The following is a 15,620-nucleotide window of genomic DNA, read 5'->3' as shown; positions in this document are numbered from 1 at the left end:
CCTAGGCATGGGAACTTATCAAATCAATATTCTTGTCAGCTCTAGATCTTGAACCATGGAGTGGGTGATTTATGTTATTTACATTTACGTAACTTACTATAAACTACTTTTTCTACCTGGAAATATGTTCAGGTTATTGGATGTGATGCAGCCCATGTTGTGGCAGTGAGGCTGCTGTTTTAATGAAATCACCTTGCAGATTCCCACTGTAGGAATCCCGTTTCCTGCCTTGTAACCCTTTCACCATTCTAAACCAGTTCTAGCTGTTTGGGACTAGAGTCCGTAGAAAAAACGCACAAAGCAAATCCAGTATAGAATCCATACATCTTGCATCCTCCGTCTTGTATAGGCTGCAAATTGCAGCTATAGAAGAGATCATGCACATATTACTGATTGGACTTTCACAGCTGACCTCGCTACAGAATTACTAATTTTTAGGTGAAGTTTTAGGAAGCGGATCACTCCACTAGTGGAGTAAGTGGGCAGTTTCTTTGGAATAGTTTCTTATATTTAGTTTTTCTGTACCAAGATCAACTTTTAATCTGTTTTGGGTGTCTTTTTTTTTCTAGATTGATGAAGTCCTCAGACAGGAGGACAAAGCAGAAGCCATGTCTGGCCACATTGACCAGTTCCTAATAGCTACGTTCATGCAGCTTCGACTGATCTACAACACACACATGGCAGATGAGAAGCTGGACAAGGATGAGATAGTCAAGCTTTATAGCTGCATCATTGGGAACATGATCTCGGTAAGGCTGCTCCCTGGTAGGGCAAAAACCAAGCTCTGAGCCAGATGCTTTGCAAGAAACATGGAAATGTTTTCCACTGGCCTTGCTTTCTAGCGAATCCTGTTTGGGGACAGTTTGTTCCTAGCTTATGATAGATTATGTGTTTTAAGATAGTGTAGCAACAGCCATATGCAGGAAATCAAATTTAATACTAAGTCCACAGGAGGCCTTTGGGAAATAAGTACTTGACACCCTGGTCACAAGCCCCTCAAGTGGGCTATAGGTATCCTAAAACAAGGGGAAGTTGGGAACATGATTTCAAATGGGAATAGGGTGAAACAAACTTTAGATGGGTTGACTTATTTATTGAGGTATATGCCCAGTATTGTACAGAACACAGATCTTGCCTGTCAATAGTAGTGAATTCCAAACTGAATTCTATGAAAGTGAATGCTGAGATTTTGTTTTTCCAGTGGAGTTTTTGTATCTGGAAGGTTGGTCTGTGCCTTACAATTAATTCATTGGCTTCATTTGCTTTAAGTTCACTTCGTTTGTGAGGGAGTTGTGGTAGGGACAGGGCAGGGAGCAGAGAGAGAGTGGAAGGATTAAAGTATGAAATGAGGGGCTAGAGGAAGAGCAAAAATTCTGGAAATGTAGTTTCTTATGAAAAGACCTGTGACATTTTAATAGCTCTAGTGCTGACACTTGACAGAAGAAGCCTTCCTGGACAGAAGTAACTTTGCATGTTGGGGAGTGGCTTGTCATTTGCCCAGGCAAAGGAGTTGAGAATAATGTTTCAAAGAGCAGTGTCAGAAAAGCATTATGATGTAGTCTAATTCCTTGCATTGCACAGGCATGGAACTTGCGCATTGAGTCCAGTATCATGGCTGCCTTAGAGTACAATATAGTACTGGACTCTGTTTTACCTGAATCCTAAATGAAGGAAGACTTAGGCAGACATGCCTGATTTAACTGCAGGGTGAAAGAGGAGGTTTGGCTTTGTAATAGTCCTGCCTCATGATTCTAAGATACTCAAGACACTTGAATTCTTAGGGAGAAGCTATATGTAGCAGCGATCCTTGAAGTCTTGCCGTCATAACTTGGTATGGGGATTGTCAAAGAAAGATTAAATTAGGGATGTGTACACTGGCAGGAGTTAGAGAATGCCACCTTCCAAAATGCCTTGTTACAGTATGCAAGGCCACACACAGAACAATGAGGAGAAAAGAAAATGTGAATCATTGAATCATTATTCATTAAATGTGCACTAAAAGAGGCAGAGACTTAGGAGGGCAAAAAGGCTTTGGTCACATAATCCAAGTGTAGCATAATGTACATGTACAAAAGGTTGCACAGATTATCTTAATTACAGAATTGTAATTAATTCTGGCACATCTTCACTTTTGAGCTCCTAAATTTGGCACCATAGGGTTCTTTTTAATAATTTTGTGTGCAACTTTCTAAGAATTAAATGGGGGGGGGGGTGGAAATCTGCATTATAAATCCCATGTGGTCAGTAGTAGGGTTGGAACCCTTGGGTTCACTGAACAGACCTCTACTGTTTAGGTTAACAGGGAGCAAGAATAGGCTGCTACCCTTCATTTGGATCTCCACGCAAGGTGGGTCAGGATATTGTCGCATACTTGCTGACAGCAAAGGTGTTGACTTACACTTCTATCCAGAATTTAGAGTGAAATCTATTTACAGTGAATCCTTCTGCCCTATTCCTTTAAGCCTGGTCTGTCTTCACTCAACTGGTCCCACTCCATTTGTGTGGCTCCTTACCCAGCTAGCCTAGTCTGATCCCTCTGCCATATGTATTTCCAGTCTCCTTGTTTAGCCTGTATCATACTTCCCATCTCTCTTCCACCATATTTTCACTTGGTAGTTGTCCGTTCTGAATTTGAAAGGGGCAGCTTCCTTCTCTGACCTACCAGGCACCAGAAAAGTATGCCAGACAAATGGGTCTCAGAACTTTAAGGACAGGCCCAGAATTTGCCCTGGCCTGTAGCAGCTAAGAATGGCCATCGCAAGAAAGTCCTGCTCAGCACTGGGTTGGAGCATGTTCAGTGTGGCTAGAATTTTTCTTAGATTTTAGTAACTAAATTTTAGAAACTAAATTTTATCAGTCTTACCTGAATGTGTACAAAGAATTTTTTTCAAAGGCTTACAATTTGGTCAAGTTCAAGCAGATAGTTGCAGAGGAAGAGAAAAACCATGTTCCTGACATATACACCATCCCCTGTGAAATACCATATTTCAGCCAAAGAATAGCAATCGTTAGAACTCTTCAAAGAATAGGTTACTGGTCATTTCTCCCTAGTCTCATTCATGTAACGGAGTGGCCCATTTTGGCTGAAACTTAAAATCACTTCTGCCTGAAACTGACATTTGGCATAGAAAACTTCAGCCCAAGTGATAAGAGGTTGGCCACGTTTTAAGGAACTGAAAATAGGTTCTGCTAGTGGGATGTTTGGGGAACTTTCAATAGACAGTGCTTCACCTTTTCTAAAGTCTCTGACATACAGACATTGTTGATGCGATAAGTGTTGCATTATTTGAAAAGAAATAATATTTTAAACACAAGGGAACAGAATTAGAATGCAGTCCTATTCTGCATGGACTGAAAATGGTATCATGGGAGTTAACTTACAAACTGAAATGTGTTTCCTAATTGCCATTCCCATAAAACTCAACTGGGACTGTCAGTGTCTTATCACTAGCAATAACCTCTCTGTAGGTCAAAGTAGTTAGTGATACCTGTGCAGCCATGTTTTTTCCATCAGTTTGCATAGGCAGCTAGGTTACTTTTATTTTAGCTATTCTTGATGCTAAAGAAGCACTAGAATCTATTGTCTCTTAAGTTGGGATAGCTTTTTGAGACCAACAGCAGTAAATGGTTGTAATTCTATATTAGTCATGAACATCAGTAATTCCAGCTGATTTGTCCAAAGGAACATAGGTAAAAGCTGTAGTCTTATTTCAAAATAAATCCCTATTAAGATACACACATGCAGCCTAAACTTCCTGTATTCTTTGCTTTTGAACACTTAACTATACAACCTGTTATAGCCCATGTGCCAGAAACAGGGGACTATCTGCATCTTAGTAGAATGTATAAACACCACTTTGTGGAAAAGGTGCATTCTAAAGAGGGACGTGGGAGTCCTGGAGGACTCCCTAAGTTAAAATGATTCATAATATTGATTTGTAATTCTGATTTCTATTGATAGCTATTCCAAATAGAGAGCCTAGCCCGGGAGGCCTCCACAGGAGTGCTAAAGGACTTGATGCATGGGCTTATCACATTGATGCTGGATTCACGAGTCGAAGACCTTGAGGAAGGTCAGCAGGTCATACGATCAGTCAACCTCCTGGTGGTGAAAGTTCTAGAGAAGTCTGACCAGACAAATATCCTGAGGTAAAATAGTCTTTGCTGGAATTCTATGGAAACTTTTCTGTCTGTACTAAAATCATGACACTATATGCAATAACTACTATCAGTATCCTAGTCTTCCTTTACCGTTAGTTAAATAAAATGGTGTTTAACAATTTCACAAGACTAAGGCCTTTCTTATCTATCACAGAAATGAGCATAGCTGGCCATGCAGCAGTCCAGCTGGCTATTTAAAAAGCAAATATTCCTCCTGGATGCTTGTATAGTAATTAGCCAGGTTCTAATCATGACTAAATTACTGCAAATAATCTTTGATGAAAGTACCACCTGATATTGTATTCAGTGTTGATTGCTTAACACAGACCTGACATGTTCTGCAGAAGTTCAGTGCTCTAATTTTATAAAATCATAGTAAGGTATTGAAAAAAGGGGCTTAACACCGCATGAAATAATTCAACTATCCCTAACCTATAGCCTTTGATACTGTGTTTAGTAGGGTATTGTACTTGTGCTCCTTGTAGCATTTACCTGACTAATACTACCTAAACTTATTTTCTCTAGTGCCCTGCTTGTTCTGCTCCAGGACAGTCTGCTAGCAACAGCCAGCTCTCCCAAGTTTTCAGAGCTTGTCATGAAGGTAAACCCATAATGGAGGCTTTGAGCTCACTTGTTTCTTCTTTGAAACACTAGGTTTCTGCTTGGCTCGACCAGATGGATTAAGGGGAAAAAGCACTTGCTTCAGCCAGCTATCATAATGTGCATACCTGCCCTGTCTGCACTAAGGTTCTAAAACAAAACATGTTAGAAAGTGTTCTGTCCCAGTCCAGATACATATTTGTTGAGATATACAAGCACTAAGCAGGTCAGTGTGGGAAGAATAACATATCTGTCCCAGTGTGTACACACATTCAATCTTCTGTTACTGATAGTGGATTCAACACCAGGTCTTTCACCTCTAGGCAGTTAGCTAGTCTGTAAAATACAAACTCTGTTTTACAAAGAGACAACTGCTTAGGGTCAGGCTTTCTATTTCTTTCAGTGTCTATGGAGAATGGTGCGGCTTCTGCCTGAAACGATCAATAGCATCAACCTGGACCGAATTCTGTTGGACATCCACGTTTTCATGAAAGTCTTTCCCAAGGAGAAGCTGAAACAGTGTAAGAGTGAATTTCCCATAAGGACACTGAAGACTCTGCTTCATACCCTGTGCAAGCTGAAAGGGCCCAAGGTGAGAGCCGACTGCAGCAGCATTCCTTTAGAGATTGCTAAAGTATCTCAGATTGCTGAAGTTCTCTTCTTTTCCTCAGATCTTGGACCACTTAACAATGATAGACAACAAAAATGAGTCTGAGCTGGAAGCTCACCTGTGTAGGGTAATGAAACACTCTATGGACCAAACTGGAAGCAAGGCTGATAAGGACACAGAAAAAGGGGCTTCCCACATAGTAAGTAGCATGATTTTTTTGAAAGGTGGAGGGAAAATTGGGAAATATTCTGTTCCAAGAAACTGACTGCTTGCTATTAGTTAATGAGAGAGTTGCACCTGCCCTTTGGAAATGGTCACCAGTGTCTCCCTAGATGAGACTTCCAGCCTGTCATGCTACCCTGTAGCATTTCTCCTTTATAACTAGTGGGTGTAAAAGACTACTCCCTTGATACAGCCTCTGCTAGCTAGGGCTGCCTGTTGTCAGCTGGTAAGTCCTTGGCATTTCCAAATATTAGTCGCTTGTTAAATCAGTCATATCTTATTTTTGAGGGATACCTTTTTAATCTCATTCAGAAGTCTCAATTTCTCCTTTAGGATGAAAAGGCTTCAAAGGCCAAAGTAAATGATATTTTAGCGGAGATATTTAAGAAGATTGGGTCCAAGGAGAACACTAAAGAGGTGAGTTTATTCTTTCCATAGAGAAAGGGGAAAGATAAATGCTTGGAGTGATGTATGCAGGAGCTTGGTAAAACACGGGAACTCTCTTTCCTTAGGGCCTGGCAGAGCTGTATGAATACAAAAAGAAGTATTCTGATGCAGACATTGAGCCCTTCCTGAAAAACTCATCTCAGTTCTTCCAAAGCTATGTTGAACGAGGCCTCCGGCTGATTGAGATGGAGCGGGAAGGCAAAGGACGCATTCCATCTTCTACAGGTACAGAGCTGCTCAGTGGCACTAGTGAACTGAATTGGGGACTTAGAAGCTGAATCTTGCAAGAGGAGTAGCTGCAGCTATGTCACTTAGGAGCAAATATGTGAGACTCTTCTAGTTCCACCTTTCACAGACACCACTCACACTTTGCCACTTGTAAGAGATACCGCCTTTCCTACTGGAAGGCAAGAAAAGAAAATAAAAGACCTGAATAGATTTGTGTAGACGACTGTGGCTTTGGATGGAAAAAATAACCCCACCACTAATTTGTGGGCACCTCTCCAAAAGTACTTTCAGAAACTTATCTTTTCAAATGGTGTGTAGTACTCTGGGTACTGTAGATGCTCCAGATATAAGGTGTGGCAAGCAATGATTCTTGTTACACCTGGCAGTCTAGCCTGACATGCTCCTTGCATTAAGGTAGTCTTCCTGTAGGAATTGCAGGTGTGCAATGAAGGCACCACAGATGCAGCTTAACACTTTTTTGGGTTACTTAAGTAACAAGAACAGGATCTTTGCGTGAAAGCCAAATTGAAGCCTGGCACAGATTTCGCATCAACACAGCAGACAACTATAGAACACAGAATTTTAAAAGAAAATGTTGAATGAGAAATAGCCTAGCAGACCTAATCAGTGCATTATTTGTTGGGTAAGATGTAAGACAGCTTGTAAATGTCCCAGTGCACAGTCTGGGTGCTCTATTCAGAGCTGTCACCACAGGTTGCTTGGATAACACGGCAAAAGGGGCTGGATTTGCCTGTGGACCTGGCGTTGAGCACCCATGATGCAAGAAATAACTCTATTTTGTGCAAGGAAGCTTCTCAGTAGAACAGAATTCACGTTGCTGGAAGGCACAGTCCAGTTCTTAAGAAAATGCAGTCTAAATTGTAGTTCCTGCTAGGGATCATAACAGCAGAACAGCTACTAATAAGGGTAGGGATTTAATTGGCACTATCTTGCCTCTTGTGCTCCAAGAGCATCCAACTCAGCCAATCGATGTCTTCACTTGTGCTTAAGTTTCATTTGGGGAAGCAGTGACTGGGATTTGGAAATTTCAAGAAGCCTCTGGAAATACAGAACTCCCTTCTGTCCCCTGCACATCCCAGATGTGTGCTAAACAGCAGCTCAGCAGCATAGCCTTCCAAGCAGCATTTCATTCCATTAAGTTTTCTATTTCTTTCAGACCAGGGCCAAAAAGGTGCGATTCTAGCTTCACTGGGCTGGAAGTGTGTAAAAACAAAACAAAAACTTGCTCCTAAACTTTCATTCTTCAGAAGAGCCCTACACTACATTGGTAAAGTGAAATCTAAGGACATCCCCTACCTCAGTCTGAGTCTTTCTTCTTAAAGCTTTCTGATTTCCTGCAGTAGAGAAAGCTTCCTTCCATTATTAATGTGAAAGGCTTTTCTTGCTATCAGATGCATATGGAGGAGAAGGAGGGGATCTTTAAAAGAGGGAAGGCTACCAGAGTCCTTTATTGCACAAAAAGGAACTGGCAGAGAAGCAGCACTCTTCTACTTTCTGAGCAAGAACCCTGGAAGGGTTGAGAGCCTCTTCTAAGGAATTCCACTGGGTTCATCTAACTCACCTCAGCAGTATTTAATAGCAAAGGGTAAACACAAAAACTCCCTTGTACCCCTGCTGAGTCATCTCCAGTAGCTTTAACAGCTCTTTCCTACAATGAACCTCTTCAGTTCTTTCAGTTATTAGCCAGAACATGTTAGTTTGTATGTAGATACTTTGTTTTTTTATGGAGAGGAGAAGCAGTCTGCCTCACTTAGTGGTCTGGCCTGTTTCAGAAAATGGGCTGTATTCCACCTTTTCCAGTTCTGTCCCACTAACAGTAAATAGGAAAAAAATGGATTTCCCAGAGTGCCCCGAGTCAGTATAGTGTTGGGTTCTAGCTTTGTTCTGTGGCTATTTCACAGTCTGCATGCTACCTTTTGGTGTCACATGACTGACCAAGAGGCTTAGATCTGTTTCTTCTTTTTCTAGGAATTTCTCCTCAGATGGAAGTAACATGTGTCCCCACTTCCACCAGCACAGTGTCTTCATCCATAGGGAACACAAATGGGGAGGAAGTGGGGCCTTCAGTCTACCTGGAAAGGCTAAAAATCCTCAGGCAGCGCTGTGGTCTTGACAATGCAAAGGTATTGTACTTCTACGGACTTGTATAAATCTACTTAGGGAACTGGTCTATGTAGTATGATAGGGCTGCTCACTTGAATGCCAGCTATGCAGCACACAGGCTTTGCTAATCATTGCTCTTGATTCCTTCTGCATGGTCTCATCATTAGTGGTGTAGGTGCAGTTAAAATTGTTGTCTGGCTTAGTAGGCTTATGCTTCAGTTTCCTTCTGTCTGCTGCACTGATGTAGACACAGCTTGCTGCTTTTGATCTGGAGTCTGGTAGCTTGTCCAGTAACAGTTGCGGGGAGAGGCTGAATAACTGGCTTGTGATTGCTGGTGTCTAAGGAGGTGTCAGGAATACTGTGGGGTTTATATCTGCTGCATGTGCTATTTTTGCCCCCCTTAGATCTGTGAAACTGATGCATCTCCTACCTTTTTAAAGGTTAGGTTAATGCTGTACACCTGCCCAGGATTTGCTGATTTCTCAAGGTTAATGTCTACTTTCTCATGTGATCCAGGAGTTTGGATTGCTGAGCGTCTTAAACAAAGATGCTCTAAAACAAGTCAGCACTCTAAAGTGAGGGCTTTTGTGGGGGTGCATCTTGGTTGTGTGGGATTCTGAGGCAGACAGTAATTCTGAATGAGTTCTGTCTATGATGCCAGAAACCTTCAGTGAATCCCAACATATACATTGGATATCTTTTTAAAGCTACTTGCTGAAAAATATTCTGCCTGTCCCTTCAGACATGCCAGAGACACCTGGACTGTCCACAATATACATGGCAGAGGTTCGTGTACAGCGCTATCCTGACCTTTTTAAGGTCTGAAATGCATATCGACCTTACAGCTCTGGAGGGCAAAGTGGCACATGCTGCAGGTGTGCATTCCTCTGTTACTGATAGCAGATGAAGCTTCAGCTCATCAGGAGAACCTAACTCGATTCAGCCTGTGGCAGAGAGGGTCTTATCAGACAGTCCTAAGTCTCCTCTCCCCTCAGTCTTTTTAGAATCTGAGTCCTCAGCACCACACAGGATTTTAGCTTATCCTGGGCCTAAGTAAAGCAGGACTCAAATCTCTTCCCAACTTGATGTCAAACTGTTGATGACTACTCGTTGAGCGTGATGACCTAACTAGCTAAGTAATCATACAGTACTTTCATCTAGTCTGTATTTCCTTAGCTTAGCAATGAGAATGTCACAGGAGACAGTATGAGAAACCTTGCTAAAGTTCAAGTGTTGTGCTCACTGCTCCCCAGCCCCCCCTCCCCCCCAACCACTCATAGAGCCTGTCTCCTTGTTATGGAAGGGAATCAGATTGGTCAGGCATGATTTGCCCTTGATGAATCCACACTGACTGTTTCTGATCACTTTGATCTCTTCTAGGTGCTTAGAAGTAGGCTTGACTCACTCCATTATTTTTCCTGGTATTGAGGTCAGATTAACTGGTTTAATTCCCCAGATCTTTCTTCCCTTTCTTAAAGATGGGTCCTGTATTTGCCCTTTTCCAGTCATCTATACTTCACCTAACCTCCTCCGATTCTCCAAGATGATAGCCAGTGGCTCCAAAATTACCTCAGCCAATTCCTTTGGTACCCTAGGGTGCATCCTGTCTGGCCTTACTAACTTGAAAACATCTAACTTCTCTAAATAATCCCTGATTTGGTCTTTCAGTATTCTAGACTGCTGATCTCTTTCCCTATCCTTGCTGCTAACTGCACTTGTTATGATAGCTGATCTTATTCCTAAAAACTGAAGTAAAAAAAGCATTAGATATTTCAGCCTTCTCTGCATCATCTGTTATTGGACGCATAAAAAAATTAGAGCACAGATTTCCTTAGTCTTTCTCTTCTAACATACTTATAGAATCCTTTTTTCATCCCTTTTACATTTCTTAATAGTTGCAAAACCTGCCTCAGCCTTCCTGTTGTTCTTCTCTGTGCATATTCATGCAATACTCTTATACTCTAACCTAGTAATATTGCCAAGCTTCTACTTTTCAGCTGGATTCCTTTTTGAGTTTCAGCTCACAGTTCACTGTTTAAATAGGTTGACCTCCTGCTGCAATTCCTATTCTCAATTTGCATTGGGATAGTTTTACTCCTGTGCTATCAAAGACTCCTTAAAAGTACAACCAGCCTTTTTGGGCTTCTTTTAACTCTAAGAGTTGCCTCCCAAGGGATGCTGCCACCAGTTCCCTGAGCTTGTTAAAGTCTACTTTTCTGAGAAGTGACTTTGTACTGCTCTCCTTCCTTCCTTTCCTTAGGTTTTTGAAATCTATACTTTTATGGTCACAGTCATCAGTTACCTTCCACTTTCACATTCTTAACTGCTTCCTCCCTGTTTGTGAGCAGCAGGTCAAAGTTGGCCTCTTCACCGTCTGTACCAAAAAATTATCTGACGCAATCCAAGAACGTAATGGATTACCTGTGCACTACTGCGTTGCCCTGCCAGCAGATGTTGTGGTATTTGAAGTGACCCATGAAGACTATGTCCTTTGACTTGAAAACTTCAGTTGGGTGTTTCAAAAAAGGCTTGTCCACCTCTTCCTCCTGGCTTGGTCTGTAGGGCTAAGTACGAACAGTCAAAAAGCCCAAGGCTGAATTGATTCACTCTTTTCAGGTTAGTCTAAACTGCTTAGATTGAACTGAAAAGCAAGTGAACAGACATTCATTTTTGATACCAGAAATGCAGCCACATGCCTGCAGTGGCCCAGGCCAGAAGCAAGGGGTTGCTATAGCATGTCTGCTTTCTCTGATAAAGCAGACAGCTTGGGCCAAAGCTATCCTACCCATTCTGCAAGCACCTTGGGATGCTGGGGAGTGCTAAGAGTCTGGAGGGGACCTGGGACAGAAGTTCAATAAACCAGTTTAACCTAAATCATTTGCATCTGATACTACATTCATCGAGCTTTATCTTAAGCTGGTTTCTGACCTGGACCTAGAGACTTTAACAGGCCAACCTTCCACTTTAGTCTGCACCTCAGAACAAACACACATCTTGTTCATGTATAGAGCAACATCACCTCCCTTTGCCACTGCCTGTCCTTCCTGAACAGTTTACATTCATCCATGACAGTATTCCAGAGGCAAACTATCCCACCACCTCTCTTTTATTCCAATTGCATCATAATTCCCTGATTGTACTAGGATTTGCATTTCTTTTTGCTTATTCCTCATGTGTCTTGTGTTAATGTACAAAGTTTTTTTAGGTAGTTAACAGACTGCCTTAAGTTCTCTGGGAACATTAAGGCTTCCCCTATTGCTTCCTTATACTTGTTTTTTGTCTAGGTCTCTTGGCTCTTTAGTCACCCCTGAACTTTAGTCTCTGTCTCCCAGTCAACTAAGTTTAAAACCCTCCTTACTAAGCTAGCAAGCCTGTAAACAAAAATCATCTTTCCCTTCCCGTCCCCACTTCATTTGGTGGATGCCATCTATTTCCAGCAGTCCTTCATGGAACGTCACTCCATGGTCAAAGAAGCTAAAGCTTTGCATAGATGGTGTCACCAGCAGCTATATATTGATCCCTAGGATGCATCTATTCCTGCCTGGGCCTTTTACTTTTGACTTGGAAGGATTGATGAGAACACCACCTGAGCCCTGTGGTCGCCTTTGATCTGCTCAGGGTCACCCCTGCAGTATTGCTACTGCACAAATTGATAGACAACATGGGGTAGTAGTCAGAGGGCTAGATGAGTCTCTGCAGCCTTTCCATAACATCTGGGATGCAGGCTCCTGGCAAGCAGCAGACCTCCTAAGTCAACAGATCAGGCCAGCAGATTGAGGCCTCTGTCTCCTGCAGAAGGTAGTTGCCAGCCACCACCATCCATTGCACCCTCTTGATTGGCAATGGTCTTGATTGTTCTAGCTTCTGGAGTACATGACTTGGCCTCTTGCGGCAATGGAGTAGGTTCCTCTTCTTCTGATGCTAGGATTTTGGATCTGTTCTGTAGCTGGACACCTGCAGGTTCAGAAGTGAACTCTCTGATGCCAGAAGTGACAAGCTGCTAGGTTCCACCTTCCTGAGAGTCTAGGTTGTCTGTCCTCTAACACCTTCTCTAGCTCTCCCTCTTCCATGATGCTGGAGATCTCTCTGTACACTGAGTCAATTAAGTCCTTTCTCTCCCAGATGCTTTTGAGGCTGTCTGCTTACCTGGGTTCTGGGGGTTCCATCTCTCACACCACAAGCACTTTCCCTCACCTGCCTGTTCTTGGCAGGGATATGCAGATTATAATCCCTGCAAAGGTAAACCAGGACCTGTGTGAAAGCCTTGGAGGTCAGTTTGCCAGAACTAGTGCAGGCAAAGGAAGAGGTGGGAGTTGCTTCAGCATTGTGACATCTTTTAACCATCTCACTAATTCTTTTTCAGTCTCTTTCCTCTTCTGCTGCTACTTCCTAGAAATTCTTTCTTCCTTTATCTGCTGCTTCTCAGCAAGCTTGTGCTGAAGTAGTGTTAAAAACTGGCTGTAGCAAACTCCTGTTTCCTGAACTATTCATTGGTTCCTGCTGCCACTAACTTGCTGGAATTCTGGCTGGCTTAACCTTTCTGTGCGACTGTGGGTCTTACTGTAGATATTGGTGTCTTTAAGTAGTAGGGACTAGTACAAATGGTTATGGGCATGCTCAGTTTTGCAGAACTTTAGCTCCAGTAAAACAGGAAGTTTTAATCCAAATGAGAAACAGAGTCTAGTTTTCAGGTGAGTTAATAACCAAGTGTCTCTACTGTGAGTAATGTAAATCTTTTGACTAAGCTTGGTAGGTCTTGTGGAAAATGTTACTATGCAATAATATTATCATCTCGTATAGAAGATTCCATTACATGTGCATGTAGTCAAAAGTGCACAGTTCATTCCAGTCATCATTAAGATGAACTGTTGACCATTTCTTTCCAAGCAGTTAATAATATGCCACGATGAGTCTTTTATGTTATAACTTGTCCTGGGAATGAAAAAATTGGAATGTAGGCGCAGTGCTTTGTCTTGGCTGGTTCTGACTTGCTATTAGTGATTGGAAAAAAAAACAAAAACAAAACAAAACCACTTTTGCTTTTCACATCTGTTCTCTTTGAGGGCGAGGCTTTACTGCCTTTAAATAACATCTCGCATTTTCCCTGCCCCATAGCAGGAAGACAGAGCACCACTAACATCGCTGCTTTCTAAACCAGCAGTCCCTACAGTTGCATCCTCCACAGATATGCTCCACAGTAAGCTCTCGCAACTCCGTGAATCACGGGAACAGTACCAGCATTTGGACCTGGACTCCAATCAGACTCACTCCTCTGGCATTGGAACCACCACATCCTCCTCTTCCACAGCAGCCAATATTGACGACTTGAAAAAAAGACTGGAGAGAATAAAAAGCAGTCGCAAATGAAGCTCCGTGAGGGACATCATGGCTGGAGCTTAAGCTGTCTTCAGCTTTAGTTTACTAAACTAGAAGTCTTCATAGTTAAAGTGGCCTCATTTAGGCCTAGTGTATACAAACTGGTTTATGTATAATACAGTGGATTTTGGGGAGGATGAGTCATTGTGGCACAAGTATTTGTACATACTCTGCTTCTCAGTTGACATATCTTGACAATAGAAGACTCTGTGTATTAGTTTTAGTGTACAGACCTGTAAACAGCCATCCTCCTGCTCAGACTAGTTTCTCATAACTTGGGTTTTTATTTGTAAAATTGTCTTAAGATCTTTTTCCTAGCTTTTAACTCCTAGAAGCTCTTTAGTGGTTTCACTTTTAATTTTGTGAATTCTTCTCCATGTAATCCTTGAACTGTTGATTCTGTATGGACGCATGGCATGAAGTAACTAATTTAAGTGTCTTTTGTAAATAAAGTTTGCATTAACTATACCAGTCTCTGTAGGAGCAGCAGCAACTGTTGGTGAGAATAGAAGCCACTTGGTGTTGCTGGATGCTAGTGCCTGGGCACTTATGAGCTGAGTCCAGCTCTTCTTGATTTGAACCTTGGCATTGGAATGTAGCATTGGGAAACTGGACTCCTGAGAAAATGTGCCCTTTCTAGCCATTGGAAGGAGCCCTGAGATTTTTGCATTCCTTTATATCAGAAGTACGTTTGCTATATTAATACACTGCTTTTTGTTTACTCAGTGTTTTTTGTTTTTTTTTTTTTTTTTTTGTAAAAAAGTTGGAAAAGAATAGACCAACAAATGTGTAGCAACCTAGTCGTTTGAAATCTTTGGTCCCTGTGAAGCAACTACCCAGATCAAGCAGTCCCTTTGTGAATAAGTCTAGTGACGTGCCTGCCTTTTCCAAAGGAAAGGGACTGGGTAACATTTTTCTGAGGCACAGAAATGTATAAGTGGTACCCTAGATTCAGTGTATGTATTGGACTTCTTGCTCAGTGGTCTTCCCCATACAGCTGTCTTGAAAGCAGGTGGATATCAGCACACACAATCATTGCACTTACAAGCATCTAACTTTGGCAGATTCTATCTTGGATCTTTCTAAATGAAGTGATCAGAGATTATCTGGTAATGTCAGTTTGTGAAAGTTGTGATAAGAGAATGTCCTTAGGCCACTGCCTTTGAAAAATGCTTAAACGGTCAAGACCTGGACTCAGCCTGATGATTGCTTCTCTGGCGGGGAGGATAGGGGGATTGTCTTCATTTGGCTGTTTGGCTCTCATGTGCTGTTCATGGAGTATAAATGTACATCTGCTCCTGAGCAGTAATCTCTGAGGTATTCAGGATCTTGTGACATAAGAGACTTGCATAGCATCTTTTTATTTTAGAGCCTAAACTCTTCCTTTTTTTTAAAAGTTCGGCTCTTACTGTCTCTTACCCAGACCAGCAGCTTCTGCCCCTAATTCAGTCTTGGCTTAAAAACTTATGGCATGTGTGCAAAAATATAGTTTAACTTTGTATTTATGCACAGCAGTTCTGTGCTGCAGCTTTTGCAGAAGACTGAAATTTAGTTTTGCACAGAAACTCGGGGTCTGGAGTTCAGGTGAGCTGTAATCTGCTGTGGTGAGTCTGTTTAATGAGTCTCTTGAAGGCATTTTCCTTCCTACATCACATTTTACTACTTAATGTTCATCACTTACACTGCCATTCTGTCTCTGGCATGCTTCTGTTTACTTATCTTGAAAACACTACTAGCTTGTGGTAGCTTGTACCCTTTGCAGTAGAATAGAGTTCAGTCATGGAAATGTCAGCTGGAGCATTTGGAGTGGAGGTGTGGCCAGTTTGCGTTAACTGGCATTGGAGCCATTCC

At 42.0% G+C, this 15,620-nt stretch overlaps 1 protein-coding gene across 4 annotated transcripts in view; it reads left to right on the top strand.

Moving 5' to 3' along the window:
* CKAP5 (cytoskeleton associated protein 5) overlaps nt 1-14,237 on the top strand; it is an 81,721-nt gene extending 67,484 nt beyond the window's left edge. For 3 of the 4 annotated variants that reach the window (XM_014602225.3, XM_059722824.1, XM_059722825.1), the window contains 9 exons: nt 570-749; nt 3,962-4,149; nt 4,687-4,762; nt 5,165-5,353; nt 5,433-5,570; nt 5,927-6,010; nt 6,106-6,265; nt 8,258-8,412; nt 13,509-14,237. In XM_014602225.3, coding sequence (XP_014457711.1) covers nt 570-749; nt 3,962-4,149; nt 4,687-4,762; nt 5,165-5,353; nt 5,433-5,570; nt 5,927-6,010; nt 6,106-6,265; nt 8,258-8,412; nt 13,509-13,760 — 1,422 coding nt within the window. In that variant the 3' untranslated portion in view covers nt 13,761-14,237. The remainder of the gene's footprint in view (nt 1-569; nt 750-3,961; nt 4,150-4,686; nt 4,763-5,164; nt 5,354-5,432; nt 5,571-5,926; nt 6,011-6,105; nt 6,266-8,257; nt 8,413-13,508) is intronic. The other variant, XM_059722826.1, reaches the window with a different exon arrangement.
* Nucleotides 14,238-15,620: the final 1,383 nt, after the last annotated feature.

Source organism: Alligator mississippiensis, chromosome 2 (genome assembly GCF_030867095.1).
Source record: "Alligator mississippiensis isolate rAllMis1 chromosome 2, rAllMis1, whole genome shotgun sequence".
In the NCBI taxonomy this organism is placed as follows: domain Eukaryota; kingdom Metazoa; phylum Chordata; order Crocodylia; family Alligatoridae; genus Alligator; species Alligator mississippiensis.
The sequence above is the reverse complement of the archived record's forward strand: the minus strand, read 5'-3'. Positions and strand labels throughout refer to the sequence as shown.